Genomic DNA, 16,243 nt, shown 5'->3' on the forward strand with positions numbered 1-16,243 from the left:
TATCATTGTTCACTAATATATTAGAGAAGCAAAGCAGCTGAGCATTGAACTTAGTCCAAGAGAGAATACAAGGAATAGAGAGGCCTGAGTTATATTTGAAAAATTATATAGCACTTTCAATGATCCCAAGATTCCCTGACATAAAAACTCACTTTAAAAAAAAAACACACACTAATATTTTTCCAGTGATAATAGATGGCTTTAAATCAAGGATAGCTCAAGAATCAAAACTAAGAATGATGTAAAAGTCAATGGGGAGAGAACTGATGCATATAAGTAGGCAAAAGCAACCAAAAATTACTTGAGGACATCAAGTAGCAAGAAAGGTATAATCAGGACAAGGTAGTATTGGAAAAGGTGAGTTAGTCGAGTATGAAGAGTGAGGGAGAATAACATAGGGCTAGCCTCAAAGCTACACTAGTATCCATGTGTAGCAGTCCAGCCCATATGTATAATTAAGAGGCAAGGATTATGTGTGGGCACATGGCCATTCTGCGCATGGCAATGAACTCTGTTCCCAGCATGGCTAAGGTTAGGGTGCGAAACCTTGCTTCCCTTTGTCTTACTCACCTGAGGATAAAGCTCCACCTTCACCTTGTCGTAATTTGCAATTATCCAATGGCAATATACTATGTAACTCATCAATATGTATTGAGACACTATGTAACTTATCAATATGTATTGAGTACATTTGCATATCAAAGAGATTAAATAGGGAGCTTGGTCATCTCTCTCTCTCTCTCTCTCTCTCTCTCTCTCTCTCTCTCTCATGATCTCACAGGATTGCTCAACACTGTCTTTCCACCTTTCTCTCTCCTCTCTATCTCTACCTGAGACCTAGCCTTCGGCCAGGTGTCTCTTTCTTTTCCAATGCTAATACCTATTACTCTCTAATTCCTCCTATCATTCTCTATTCATTCTCTTAGCTGAGCTATATCATCCTCTGACCAGTGAAGTGTTAAATTGGGATCTTTGGACGGGAAATAGCCTTCCAGTGATGTCCACTGATCGGGGCATGGCTGCGGCTCCAAGATATTAATAATAATTGATCTCTGACTCATTTCTGACATCTTGAACTTGGCTCCCTCACGCCCTTCTTGGTATCCAGAACTTCTATCCTTTTTCTATCTTCCTACCTTGTGGCTTCTCGTGGGTTCGGGAAGCCTCATGAAATGTTAAAAATCAAGACTAAGATGTTGATTTAACTGTCTATTGAGAGTTGATGGGAGGGTGTGGACAAGAAGCAAACAGGATTAAGAAAGCATTGATGGGCTATGATTTCTACCAGTGGAGGAATTACTCACAAGAGACCATGAATAAACTGAAGTTTAAATAAAAATACTTATGTAACAAAATTGTGCATGCTTGACTAAAGTTTTATTATTTAAAATCTTCAAGAGATCATAGATTTAATGAGGTAAAGCCAATCTGAGCTCATCCAGTTCAATGCCCTCATTTTACAGGAGGATCCCGGTCTAAAGACATTGAGTTGCCTAAAGTCACATAGCTAATGTGTCAGAGACAACATTTGAACCCACATTCTCCTGACTCTTCTCCTTTAAAATCTATTCCCCATTCCACTGCACCATGATGCCTATGTTCTGCTATTCTATTGTGCTGCTAAAGGTTCTAGAGTGAGAAAATAATTCTAATCTGTGTTCAAGATCTTCAACCCAAGAATACTTACATCAAATCACATCTTCCACTAACTAACTGTGTGACTGACCAAGTCAGATACTCAGGTCAGTTTCTTCACCTATAAAATTATTTCTAAGGCCTATTCAAGCAATGAAATTTATGACTGTCAACTAAGCATTTCTCCTTTTCAGTAGCATACCTAGTCTCAGACTAGAGGTATTTTCAATATTTTCCACGCCTTGAAGGCTCTCCCCTCTTCCTCTCTGCCTCCCTGCTTCCTACAAGATCTAGCAAAAATCTCATTTTCTACAGGAGGCCTATGTTATCCCCTTAATTCTAAGGTCTGCCCTCTACTGATTAATTCTAATTCATCCTATAGATATCTTGTTTTAACAGTTTATTTGCATGTATTAGAGCTCCTAGAGAGCAGGGACTGCCTTTTCCCAGTCTTTACATACTCAGCTCTTAGCACAGTGCCTTATACAGTATGCACTTAATAAATGCTTACTGATGGAAAAGGAGAGAATGCATCCTAACAGTCACTTTAAAATCCTATAAGTCAGCTATTTTTTAAAAGTCAAACAAAAAGATATTTAAAACTGTGCCTTTCCCAATTGGAGGCAAAAAAAAAAAGTAAGTCACCAATTCTTCAGATTTCAATCCAGTAAATCTGTTGTCCACTTTGAAAAAGGTGGTAAGACAAGGCACCCACCAGTTAGAGTTATTTAATAACTACATTTTTGCTGTATTTTGAAAGAAAATGATTTAGAGATAATTTTCATTTTTCAGTTAAGATGGATCTTTTCATTGCTGGCTCTACCCAAAAGCTCACCTGCAAGACATCAGGAAAATTTATAAAATATGACAGCTATTTTTTGTTTAATATGTCATTGCAGGTGTAAGTCATTCAGTGATATTTAGCACTTTTAAACAAAATCATTACCTAAGTTTTTCCCTAACACTATCTCTATGACAACAAAGAACATACATCAATTTTTTTGCATACAGATGATCCAGGAAAGCCCAGGATGATGTCTATCTCCTTGTCCACTCAATTTTTTTGGTGCCCCATAAAAATTTTTTTTCCATACTACTCTATACATTAAGAGTTATTTCCACAGTGGAATGATAATATGAATTCCCAGAGTCACAATATTTGGCTAAGGAATTGAAAACACTACTAGACTCCTGGAACAGTTGACAACACTTGATAATTATATGATGGAACCAATAGTACTGGCTCTCTTAATTGTTACCATTCTTTTTATTGCACTAACTATGCTTTTAGGAACTGAAACAGCTAAACAAAACTTTCACAAACTGAATTAAAACACTCCCCTGGAAATCATATTAAACTGAGAACTATAAATTCAACTTGTTTCCAGGCAACTGTCCAAATAGACCAACTTTCAGAAAAAACACCAACTTCCAAAAAAAAATCTACTTTCCTTTTAAGGATCATTTAGATCCTCATTGACAAAAGAAATACATACTCAATTTGGAATAAAATGAAACTATGTTTTAAAAAAAGATATCAAGAGCCATACTTTCCAAAATGTACAGAATTTAAAACATAGCAGGAAGGCTTCTTAATCAGCCAAGAATACACAGGAGTGTGAAAATATTTCTTGCTTTTAAACACTAGGTGATAAATTGCATTTGTGTGAAAATATCTCTCCACCTCCTCTTAATTTAAAAATCAGCCTCCAGGGCATCAACTAAACTGACAGTGGAGAGTGGTTGACATGATGTGCAAATGAACCTTAATTTTTTTTTCTTAAAGGAAAAAACCTTTCCCAACTATTAAAAACAGAGAGGTTACTTAAAAGATGACAAGTTGTAAAAAGCTAAAAAGATTAACCTCACCAAAATATGCTTCGTCTAAGGGAATATCTGGAAATAAAAAGCAGGTTAAGATTTTCTCTAGCTAGACTCAAGATTCAACCTTGGACCAATTATACACATATATACATACATGCACACACAACCTGACTCTGGAGATTTTATGAATTATTGAACAATAAAAAAGAGAACTGACATCAACATCACAAAAGTCAACTTAACCATCCCTATCTGGATTTATGACCTAAACAAATATATAAATCAGATAGAGCCCATAAATAAAGTATTTATGTTTTGCTTTGCTTTCAGTAAGTGATTAAAATACTGAGGATCATAACAAAAGCCTGCTCTAAGTGTAAAATGGGACCTACAAAGTAATTCTTTTTTTTAAAAAAAGGAAAAAAAAATCTTTTTCACCTTTGCTATCTCACCTTGTCTGTCCATCATCAGACTAAGAGGATTCCTGATCATTTTCAGTAACACTTAATTGCTTTCTGGCTTAATAGCCATCTTGATTGTGTTTCACATAAGATTACTGGTTTTCACATCATAAATTTGGCAATTTCATGTTCAATCTTAATAGCTTTTTTTTTAAGTCCAATAAATGAAAATATTCTCCTAAAAAATGGGAGACCAAAATTTACCAATTTCAGAAGTAGAAATCAATAACTCTCCCACTTCTCTTCCAAAGCCTCACCTCTCTGGTATATATAGTTCTTTCCTTCATCACATTTTAGTCCTTGTTACTGCTATGCATGGACTACTTCACTGGCCCTCTCTCCCCCCACCCCTTCCTTCTTTCCTTCCTACACTAGTGGTAAGATTTTAAGGGAGTGAAATAACATTAAGCAGGCTAGCTTGGGAAAGTTGAAAAGGTTTTAGCTGCTTATTCTTGGCCCTGTCCCCTGTTTCTGATTGAAATGTAAGCTCAGTTTAAGTCGTAAGACACAAGAAGGAAGAATGCATGGTACAAGAGAGAAGAGCTAATAGAAATTCTTTATTTCTTTCATTTCATCAAAACCCCACACTGGAAATCACTAAAATCAGAGAAGCTTATGACAGGCTGACAGTGCCATTGCCTCCCCCCCCCCCCTTTTTCCTTTTTCTAATTTTTAATAGGCTCTATGCTTCTCTAAACAGTCAGGCTGCTCCCTCAAATACTCAAAACATTTTCCACTCATTACGTGGAGTTCAACCCTATTCAACAACAGGGGCTTGTCACCTGCTCTGATTCCCACCCACAAGTTAAAAAGATGAAGGCGGGGTAGGGGAGGTGTGGGTGTCCGGGGCAGATAGGAAAAAAAGAAGGCGATTTAATGGCAAAACCTGGTCTGTCTCTCTCCTTCCCCCCCCCACCCCCAACTTATGTCCGAATAATGCTAAAAGAAGGGAATAGAGAGGTGTGAAGAGCGGGCTTCAAGGAGTCAAGCGAAGTGCCACTACCCGGTCACTGGCAGCCTGGAGGCCAGACCACTCGTGGATTTCCGTGGTCACTTTCCCCAGGAGCATCCGCAAGCATCTTCAAAGACACAATAGGCATCTGCACACCTGTCTTATACCTAACCAGAGATCGTCTCCTTCCCCTGCCTCTCCGCCAAAGATTTCTCAGACCCCTAATGAGGTGACAAGCATCCACTCTAAGGCTCGCGCGCGGCCGTGCGCGCACACACAGACACATACACACACACCACGCGCGCTACAGAGATGCAAACAATAGGGGGTCAAGTTCGCTGGTAACACACTACAGTTCACCCCCAGCCAAAGGGGAATGGGTACAGGCGTGTGGAAAGACTTGGGGGAGAGATAGAGGGGGGCATATGAAGGAGGGGCAAGGGAAAGCAAGCTAAGGGAAAGGGTGCGGGCGGTTAGAAAGGCAGGCTCCAGAGAGGTGCCCCGCAGGGGGGGCTCGCCAAGGAAGGCAGGAGGAAAAGGGGGAGGGGGCTTTCCAGCTGCTGGAGAAGATCGGGGGCAATCCCCAGCCGCCTCCCTCTCCACCCCTCCATTTGTAGGGGTGTGGCGCGGGGGACGAAAGGTATTCCCGGGAGGGAGGAAGGTTGCAGAGCCTTGTAGACCCGCTGAACCTTCCACCTTCAGCCCCAGCAGCCAGCGCCACCGCCGGCACAGCGCCCGCCCCAGAAGCTTGGTTACCGCCGCCGCCGCCGCTGCCGGAGCTCCAGCAGGGTCCTCTGGGGTGCGGGAGAAGTCGGGCTCGCAGCTCGCCCCGTCCGTCGCCATCTTCCTGCTCTAGCGGATCTGAATGCGAGCCCCAAGCTGCAGCTCCCCTGCTCAGCCCCCTCGCTCTGCACAGGAGGTGCTTAACCCGCTGCGTGCCGGAGAGCCGGGCACACAGACGAGTCGAAAGGCGAGGAAGGAGTCCCGAGCGCTGAGCTCTGTACACCTCCCAGCTCCGCACCCCCAGCCCGCAAAGCACGGCACACTCCTCCCCTCGCCTGCCCGCCCCCGCCGCGCTTTAACCCGCTGCGCGCTGGAGCCCAGCCCAGCTCGGCGCCCTGGTGCCACCAGGGAGGGGCCCGCGGGCAGGGCGCAGGCCGGCACCCCCGCTTTCTAGGGTTGCACGCCTCACTTCTTTCCAGTTCTAAATGCCCACGCCGCCTGGCATCCCAGTGGAGGGCTCTCTGAAGAGGGAGGGTGACCTTGATCGAATACCCGCCTTCTCGCTCTGAAAGACAAACCAAGACTTCCCAAAGCACACCCCCACTCCTTTATCTTTGCTGTGAAATAGACTAGAGATAACCAGTACGCTGGGGCTATGAATCTGAGGCATTGAACATAAACTGGCAACACATCCACAAGGGACGAAGGTGCAGAGGTAAAACTCAGTCTCAGGTCTCCTAAATCTTAACACGGAGCTAGGTCAAGGGTAATCGTCCTCCCTCTCCAATTGGGAACTACACAGAAAATAAAGCACTGTTTCCATCTTCAGAAATTTCCTTTCGCCCCTCCAAACAAAAGTCAAACCTCATCTCTCCCAAATGACGAACTCTTTCCCTCCTCTCCAAATGGCTACCAACTCTAAATTGAAGAGTTTCTCTCCTGGTCTTCTATTCATAGTATCATAAATTTAAAGTCGGAGCTTCTTACTCCATCGTCCCTTGTTTTACAAGTCAAGAACTAGGGCTCATACATGCAGTAACACAAATCACAGAGGTAGTAAATGAAGAAGGATTTGAACCATGGTCCTTAGACTTGAACTCCAGGGAACTTTCCACTGGATTAACCATTCCATCTTTTGCTCCCCTGCCCACTTCATTCTTGGCTGTGTTATAGTCACTTAGACTTGAGAGAACTGAAAGTGCACTTACCAGAGAGTCAGGAGTCTCATGTTCTAAGCTTAACTCAGGAACTAATGTATTATGTGTCCTTAGACAAGTACTTCCTTGGATCTCTTTCCTCATCTGAAAAATGACTTCTAAAGTATTTTCCATTTCTAATTTTATGCAGTGGATAAAGTGCTAGTCATGGAGCTAAGGACACCTGAGTTCTGATTCTGCTTCAGAGACTAGCAACACTATTGCTTGCTAATTATTTGACCTCTATTTCCTCAAGTGTAAAATGGGGATAATAATATCTGTAGGATATGACCATAGTGCTGCTGTGAATATAACATGAGATAAGTAACTTCAAAACCTTACAGTGTTATATGAATTTTTGTTTAGTTTTTATGATGGGGATGATTCTGGCTCTAGCCAAGGAGTCTAACTATGGTGTGTAAGGATAATTTTAGTGACATTCATCTACCCGACTTCTTAAACATTTTAGGAAAAATATGGCATAGTGGGAAAAACATTAGATTTGGAGCATATCTGTATTCTAATCCTAGTTCTGCTTCTTACTAGCTGAGTGATCTTGGGCAAGTCATATCTCTGACCCTCAATTTCCTGGCCTCCAGAATAAAGAGATTTGGGCACTGAGTATGATCTTGTTGACTTTCCCTAGCAATGATGGGGTCCCTTTTTAATTTTCCAGTCAAACAATCAATAGACATTTATCAAGTTCTGATCTTGCGCTAGATACTGGTCTCTGATCTAATTATTAAATAGTTAGCTCTGAAAAGAGCCTGGAGGAATTAACCATGAAATCTGAAATGCCAACACCTGGGGTGGGAATAGAAGAGATTTTTATAAGGTTTTTCAAATATGAATTTACAAAAGACTCTTTTTATAAAATATTTCTTTTTTCATATAATTATCAAGTGATCTTGCATGGTATTAGTTTGCTCTCTACCCCTTTGCCCCTACCCACACCTGATTCATTTTATGCCCTTTGCTGCCAACTGTCATCTTGATGAAATCTATCCCTTTATCAGGAACATATGTTACAAACCCTTCCAGAATTGCAAGATATCCTAAAAATGTGTTGAAAGCATGAAATCAAATCCAAGCATCCAAGCTATGTTTCAACAAACTAGTATTTATTGACTCCTTAGGAAAAAATAGACTTGAAATTCTAAGACATCATTAGATTATAATTTCTAGTCCTGGGCTCTGACTAACTGAGACCAATGTTCCTTTTTAAGGCAGGTACATATCCTTATTGGGACTTCAAATTATAGATTCTTCAAATTCTGATCACTCAATTTACAAATTGGGCTCAAATCTGACTCAAACCTGAGCAAGGAAAATCTCCATGGTAGAGTCTTGAACTGGAGTTGATTTCTTACCCAAGAAATGTTAACTCTTTAATTTCAGCATTCTGAAATATTCTCAAACCAAATTTCAGGGCTCTGAATTAGTTAAATAGTCTGGGAATTGCTTTCTTAGGGAGATTGGGGCATAATTAATTCTTGAATAAGTACAAGTCTTTCATTTTTCTTTGAGACATGAACAGGTACTTCTTCGTTCAGCCTTTTGGATTTATCATCTCTATTCCCTAAGAACAAAAAAACAAACAAAAAAAGCTTTCTCCAAAATTGATGCCTTCCCTAGAATCCTACCTCTGCTAACAAGATAGTACAGCAGTATCTAAGAGTAAAAGTTATATGTTGAAAAACTTGAAATTAAGAGAATTGAAAGACTGCTTCTTTCTTTCCAAGAAACATTTTCTTGCAAAACAAAGTAGTGAATTTTCTTATACTGCTGTTGGATTACAACCCAGCAATTTAACTATCCTATTGCTGAAATGGGGGGGGGGGGACTTCAATGAGGAGTTAAGAACTAGAAAGTCTAATGTTGTAACATGACTTCTTCAGGAAACAGGATAATGAGTTTATTCTGTTGTTATTGAGACTTAATGTTTGAGGGCTCACTCAGTATGGGTTTAACTCCCTTGCTGATAAAATGGCCTACACAATACAACATCACAGCAGCTACTTTAAGCTCTCTTCTGAGAATCATCTTGGGTGGAAAATGAAAATTAACCCTTTCTCAGAAAAAAAGTCTTTTGCTAAAGCACAACTTCATTATTGTGAGGTACATAGCACAGAACCCCAAACAACAGCTATTGACTGGTTCTGTAAATTAAATCTTCTGAAGCTTCATTAAACACTGAAATAGAAAACTCATCCCAATGCTAAGGAAATAAATTTTCTGTTGGCAAGTTGGGAAAGAGAGAAGGGCAAAGATGTGAGTGAGTGTGGGAGAAGCCAATGAATAAGAATGAATCTTATTTTTAAATCAATTATGTTTAACATGAAAATGGAAAGATCCTGAATTCTATTTATTATACTGAAGAACCAGCTAGTACCTCTCATATGCATATCCAACATGCCTAGGATTTGTTGTTTGGATTTATTTTTGTAGTAATGATGAATCCCTATTGAGGCAGTCCTTGTGACCTCTTAGATGACAGGCTGGAGTTAGGAATGCAGTCTGTGACTGAGGAACAGTTTGGTTTTTTTGTAGTTTTTTCACTGAACCTATGACCTTGGCCTAATTGGTATAATTTTCCAACTACATGAGCTAAACAGCCCAGAGAATTCTTTATGAAAAAATCATGAGGATGTTCCATATCCTAAGCTGAGATAAAGAATCTCCACTGATCTTAGAGAAGTTTTCCTTCCTGAATAAAGAAGACTAATTATTGTGGTCTCTACTATACTAAGAATATGGGCAGCTATGTGGGGCAGTGGATAGAGTTCTTGGCCTCAGGTCATAAAGACCCATCTTCCTGAGTTCAAATCTGAACTCAGACTTTGTGACCCTGGGCAAGTGACTTGACCCTGTTTGTTTCAGTTTTCTAATCTGTAAAATAAGCTGGAGAAGGAAATGGCAAAATGCTCTATTATCTTTGTCAAGAAAATCCCAAATGGTGCCATAAAGACTCAGATACAACTGAATAACTGGTTATTGACTCTATAGAGCAAACCATCTTTTATTCAGACTGTGTTTTTCAAAGGGCAAAATTATTGATTATCAAATCAACTCTGGTTATATCTGCAAGGAACTTTAGTAATAAAATTTAGAAAGTATCAAATTTCAATCATTTCCTCTCTATTCCTTGCCATCTGACAGGATATAGCTCCACTCCTCTCATGAATACTAAAAAAGAAAGCATCTGATACCTGAACTCCTATATATGTTTTTTTTTTTAAACCCTTACCTTCCATCTTGGAGTCAATACTGTGTATTGGCTCCAAGGCAGAAGAGTGGTAAGGGCTAGGCAATGGGGGTCAAGTGACTTGCCCAGGGTCACACAGCTGGGAAGTGTCTGAGGCCAGATTTGAACCTAGGACCTCCCATCTCTAGGCCTGGCTCTCAATCCACTGAGCTACCCAGCTGCCCCCCTATATATGGTTTTTAACAGCAAAACTCAAAGCACTAAAAACTAACATACACATATTCATAAATATACACATTTCTGTTTGTGGAAAAATAGTTTCATCTTCCCCACTTTCATTTTTATGACATATCCATAGTTCCATAATAGTCAGGCTGTTGGTTATCTACTTGTGATTTAGATACTTGGTAAATTTTATTTAGTATATTTGTCTGTCCTTTCTCACTTACCCTTGCTACCCAGATGGTATGTTTTGGGGGAAGTCTTCTACCACAAATATCATTTGGAGTATATACAGGGAATACAAAATACTTTTAATATTAGCTTAAGTAAAACATAATTGGACAAGTAAATCTCTAGAACATAATGCAAGCAAAAGTAAATTATTAATGACATTTGGATGAACTATTATTATCACCACAACTTTCTAATAATAGAGATAATTGAGAGTAGACTTCTTGTTCAATTGTTAAAATGGTGGACAAAAAGAACACAGTATTATATGTTTCTTGATAGTTTGAATTTTAGATTTACTCCACCCTGCTTAGTCTTTAGAATTCTAGCAACCAGAATGTATACACCCCCACTTCAGGATTAACTGTGAGGAGGCTGGCCTATGACTGACATGTGCTAGCAAGTGACAAATCAGAAACAACTGACAGACCCCTGGACTGTCCTAAGCCAAGCTTAAGCTACTATTGGTACATGTGAGATGCAGGAAGTGATGTAAAGAACTGTCTATATATTTCACAGCACTTCCACTAGCTCTGGCTCTCTCCGTGACACTGGGCTCTCCTGGTTTGGCATTGGGAGCTCATTCAGGTTTGGTGTTTGCAGCTTGGCGGTGAGGTTACTGGGAGAAGCTTTGTATTGTGGTTTAGGTGAGGCATTTTCCCTGAGCAACCTTGGTGAGTGGTTAGGTTGATTCCTCCTTTCCTTTACCTCCTAAAGCACTATCCTCCTAGAAGACCCCTCATCTTGGAGGTCTCGTGGCTAGAACCTGAACTAGATTTAATCTTGGAGGAGGCTTTGTGGCTGAGGCCTCTGAACTTCCCTTAGCTTAGGTGAGGCCGGAGAAATCTTATACCCTTTCCTGTCTCTCTTCTTCTTAATTTCTTCCTACTATTGTAATTAAACCACCATAAAAATCCCAGACTGACTTGAGTATTTTATTGGGATTTAATTTAAATCCATGAAGACCTCTAAAATAATATATTCAGCCAACAACCCTAATTTTTTACTTAACAATAGTGGTAGAGCTAACTTTGTTGGTCTGCCCATTCTTTTTTTCTAGTGATAGTTTTTTATTGATAACTTTTGTTTTTAAATTATCTAGATTTCTCTATGTATTTGTCTCTTTCCCCAACTTCCAGAAAGTCATTTTGAATGACAAGGAATATATTTAAAAGGAAAAAGGTTAGGAAGAATTTGACAGAACCCATCTACATATCAAAAATGATGAAGTTATAATAGTGTTCTGAGATATCCTCTCTTAGCTTTTCTTTGGGATCAAGCTTGTTCTTTATAATTCTACAACACTCATTTTCAACTATTTTTTTGTAGTTGTTTACCCATTTTCAGTTTTCTAGTTGCTATGTACAATAGAGTATAAAAGTAGGAAACAAAAAATGTACTTTCCTGCCTCTGTATAATTTACTTTACATCAGTTCAACTAAATCTTTCTGTACTTCTCTGTACTCATGACATCTTTTCTTTTAGCTTGGTAATATCCCATTATATTTATGATTTGATTATTTAAACAAAATTATTTATGATTTAAGCAAATTATATTTGTAATTTGTTTAGCCTTTCCTAAACCAGTGTTGTTATAAATAAATACATAAATAAATTTATTTATATAAATATACATATTGAGCCTTTCTTTTTGTCAGCAATCTCCTTGGGATATATACCCAGCCACAAAATCTCTGAGTCAAAGTATATAGACATTTCAGCCTCTTTATTTAATTCCAAATTGTTTTCCAAAATAACTATACTAATTCACATTTCTACCAATTATATATGTGTGCCCGTCTTTCTATAATCCTTCCAATATTGTGTATTCCCATCCTTTATCATCCTTGTCAATTGTTAGGGTGTAAGTGTGGTCATTCTAAATAGTTTCCATATTGAAAAACTATAGAACAATTATAACAGGAAGAGAGGGATGAGAGCATGTGACCCACGAACTTGCTCTATCCAGTGACCCAAATAATCTAGCCCCTTCATTTTTGTTATATAATCAAATCTATAATACACTGGAGAATCTGGGAGCATTGCCTAATTTGGGAATGCCTATACTACCTGTTCAAAAACACTGGCTACTTACAGTTTTATGTATCCCAAAATAATTTTTGGGATTTTACTGGTAGAAAAGTTTTTCCTATAGTCCTAAATTGAATGGCTTGTTCAATGTCATTGTGTGTATTTTGTAATTTGTGCTCTAGTACTTTTTTGTTTTCTTCTTTATCTATTTAAGTCATCTAAAAGCAGTCAACCAAAAGGGATATTTATTTTAATGTGAGACAAGTACAACCTTGAACTTAAAAATAAATATAATAATTTAAAAAGGTGGTCAGAACTGGCTCAGAACTGTCTCTCATCTACCTGAATTTGAAATTGATCTAAATGTCTTCATTTATTTGGGTCTCTTTAGCAATCCAACAGACTTGCAGTATGTTAGTTGCTAGGCAACTACTAAAACACTAGTGTTGATACCATTAGGCATTAATTATAGCCTTTTTTTTCCTTAGAAAGTTTAAAAAATATATAAATAGTCAGGTCATAAGATTAGGCATTCTTTCTCCCTGAGGAGGTAGTTGAGAGTCCTTTAAAACAAATGTCAGAGCTACCAAGCTACCAAGATTTTCCCTTTTAGGCTAGAAGGTGGATATAGATATAGATATAGATATAGATATAGATATAGATATAGATATAGATATAGATATAGATATAGATATAGATATAGATATAGATATAGATATAGATATAGATCTCTTTAGAAATATATATGTATATGTAATAGATAGATATAATTTAATTATAAGAGAGAATATAATGTTTAAAGAGTCCATGAAGAAGACCAAGACTGGGTCCTTCAATCTCAATGGCCAAGCAGACAGCTTTTAATATTGTCTCACTGAAGATTTATCTCTGTTGCAACTGGCAGGAGATTAACCATAAATGTGTGTCCCTCCAGTCTAAAACTGTGAAATAAAGTTAATATATCAGCATCAACCAGCCCAACATAAGCAATAATAATACATCAGAAATCACCTCTGGAAGGCTGGCATGCCTCTGTTACACTTGAGCCTGCTTCTTATCATCTTTCATAACCCCAAACCCCAGCTAAGATGAATTCTTCTCCAGGGGCAGGTCATTTTGGTGCCAATTTGATAAACCTGCATCCATTTAATATCAACTAGAAATATTAATGCTTGCTTCAAATATCATTCTAAAATATCACAGGCAGTACATTACATAATTCAATGTGCCAGTTAAATATACACTTTACTCTCATCTGCTCACTTTAGCTGCCCATTTTATACATTCGAGAATTTTGCAAAACAGAGATTTGAGCAACCTTGAAGGATTAATTTCCTTTTTGGATTAGAAAATAGAAAGGGAAGAGGGAGTTTCTGTGATATTTTCATTCTGAACAAGGTCAAATCACTTACAAAGGAACAGTAAGTATTGTCAAAATGTTTGTGGCAAATTAATGCTATGGTTAATGTTAAGCAGCCTGCCCTGTACTATGATACTCCAGCATTACTGAAGACATATATAACTTTTTGTTCAAATGGCTCTGTACTGAGATCACATTCTTTTTTGCTCCCTACCAGGAAGCCATCGGCTAGAACCATAGCTGCTCATCAGTCATCATTACTGGTATAGTTATCCTCTTCATAATTGTGGTGCCACAGGCGTGGCTTAGTGAGAAGGGAAGTTAGGATGCTTTTTCCTAATAGACTCTGCCTTCAGTCAATCAATAAACATTTATGAAGTATCTACTATGTGTGAGGCATTATGCTAGGTGCTAGAGATATAAAGACAAAAGTAAACATTCCCAGCACCCCTGGGACCTTTCCTTCTAAAAAGGGAAACATTTACATATGTAAGTATATAGAAACTATGTAGAAAATGAATACAGAAACTAAGATCTGGGGATGGAGGGAGGACAATTACAGCTAGGGGAATCAGGAAAAGGCATTGCATAGAAGGTGGGTTTTGAGCAGAGTTAAAGGAAACTGGGGAATCCAAGAGGGAGTGGTGAGGAAGAAGAGCATTCCAGGTTTTGGAGATGGCCAATACAAAGGTAGAGATGGAAAATGCTAAGAGTTGGATGAGAAATAGCAGGTAGAACAGTATGGCTGGGTTATAGAATCATGGAGGGATGCCATAGGTAACAAGATTGGAAAGGTAGGAGCAGAGCTTTAAATGCCAGACAGAGGAGTTCATATTTAATCCTAAAAGATAAAGGAAGCCACTGAAGTTTATTGAGTAAGAGGAAAGACATTGTGAAACTTGAACTTTAGGGAGATCACTTTGGTGGTGTTAATGGATCATAGACTGGAATGGGAAGAGATTTAAAGCAAGGAAATCAAAAAGGAAACTGTAGTGGTAGTCCAGGTGAGAGGCGCCTTGTGTTGATATTTGTCTTTTTTTGACAGTTAACTCCAGGATCTGATTCACCAGCACCAACTATTAATTTTACTTTCTGTCTCCAATTCCCCTTAGATCCCCTGAAGAACTAGATCCCCCCCAAAAGGAAAATCCCCTTGAAGAGGTAAAATACTGTAGGTTCCTCCTCCTGATTTTCTTCTTTTGGTCTCTGGAAATTACACACTCTCTTTGTTGATTCCATAAAATCTCAGTGTTAGAAAGGATTGGTGAAGTCATCTCATTCTACCTGTACCTTAACAGTAATACTTCCCAAGGTAAATCTCTAGTAAGGGAAAATCTACAACCTCCCAAGGCAGAAAATTTCATTTTTGTGTAGCTGTACATGTAAGGAAGACTTTCCTTTCACTAATACTAAATTTGCTTCTTTGCAACTTTAACTCATGCTCCTAGGTCTGCCTTCTAAGTTCCCTGTGCCACTTTTCAATTTTTCAAATTAAAGACAGCTTTCACCTTCCTCTCTATCATCTAAATCTTTTCTTTTCCCATTCCTTTAATTTATCCCCATACAGATGTTCTTGAGAGTCCACTATTTAGACTGTCTGGATATTCTCCAGTTTAGCAACATACTACCCAAATTGTGGTGTCCAGAATTAAACCCAAGAAATCAGATGTGGTTTAATCAAAGAATAGAATGGAATTCTTGCCTCCCTTGCTTGGACACTAGGCCTTTCTTAATGTAGACTAAGATGTTAATAGCCTTTGTAGTTGCCATATTACATTGTTGACTCATATTGACTATGCAGTCCAGAAATAGCCCTACATCTTTTCTCAGATGAATTACTGTATAGTCATAGTTTCTCTATCCCATTTCCCAAAAGAAGCTGATTAAAAAAAATAAGACTTTATGTTTATCATCATTCTATTTCATGCTATTATCTTTAATCCAACCAACCAATAAGCATTCATTTAATGGTTACTAACTATAGATTATTGTTTAGAACCTGACTTTGTAATCCAGTATATTAGCTATTCCTTTCATAGTTGCATCATTTACAAATTTGATATTTATATTCATGATTTTATCCTTTTTTTTATTTAACAAAAGCACAGCTCCCTAGGGAACTCTACTGGAGACTTTCTAAATTGACACTGAACTATTCTTTGAGTTCAATTGTTGCAACAGTTCCAAATTCATCACATTATATGATCACATCCTGTAAACCTTAAAATTTCACAGACTTATGAATGTTAAAAAATTTTACTCCAGGGGCAGCTGGGTAGCTCAGTGGATTGAGAGCCAGACCTAGAGATGGGAGGTCCTAGGTTCAAATCTGGCCTCAGACACTTCCCAGCTGTGTGACCCTGGGCAAGTCACTTGACCCCCATTGCCTAGCCCTTACCACTC

General features: G+C 38.6%; 1 protein-coding gene and 1 long non-coding RNA gene across 2 annotated transcripts in view; one reads left to right on the forward strand and one right to left on the reverse strand.

The window, feature by feature from the left end:
- The window catches only part of CTTNBP2 (cortactin binding protein 2), a 182,490-nt gene extending 176,333 nt beyond the window's left edge, over positions 1 to 6,157 (reverse strand). The window contains exon 1 of the mRNA XM_007504190.3: positions 5,629 to 6,157. Coding sequence (XP_007504252.2) covers positions 5,629 to 5,715 — 87 coding nt within the window. The 5' untranslated portion in view covers positions 5,716 to 6,157. The remainder of the gene's footprint in view (positions 1 to 5,628) is intronic.
- LOC107650128 (uncharacterized) lies at positions 1,631 to 15,780 on the forward strand. Its single transcript, XR_001624967.2, has 3 exons — positions 1,631 to 1,742; positions 14,058 to 14,103; positions 14,953 to 15,780. It is a non-coding gene; the product is annotated as an uncharacterized LOC107650128 (long non-coding RNA).
- Positions 15,781 to 16,243: the final 463 nt, after the last annotated feature.

This window comes from Monodelphis domestica, chromosome 5 (genome assembly GCF_027887165.1).
Source record: "Monodelphis domestica isolate mMonDom1 chromosome 5, mMonDom1.pri, whole genome shotgun sequence".
In the NCBI taxonomy this organism is placed as follows: domain Eukaryota; kingdom Metazoa; phylum Chordata; class Mammalia; order Didelphimorphia; family Didelphidae; genus Monodelphis; species Monodelphis domestica.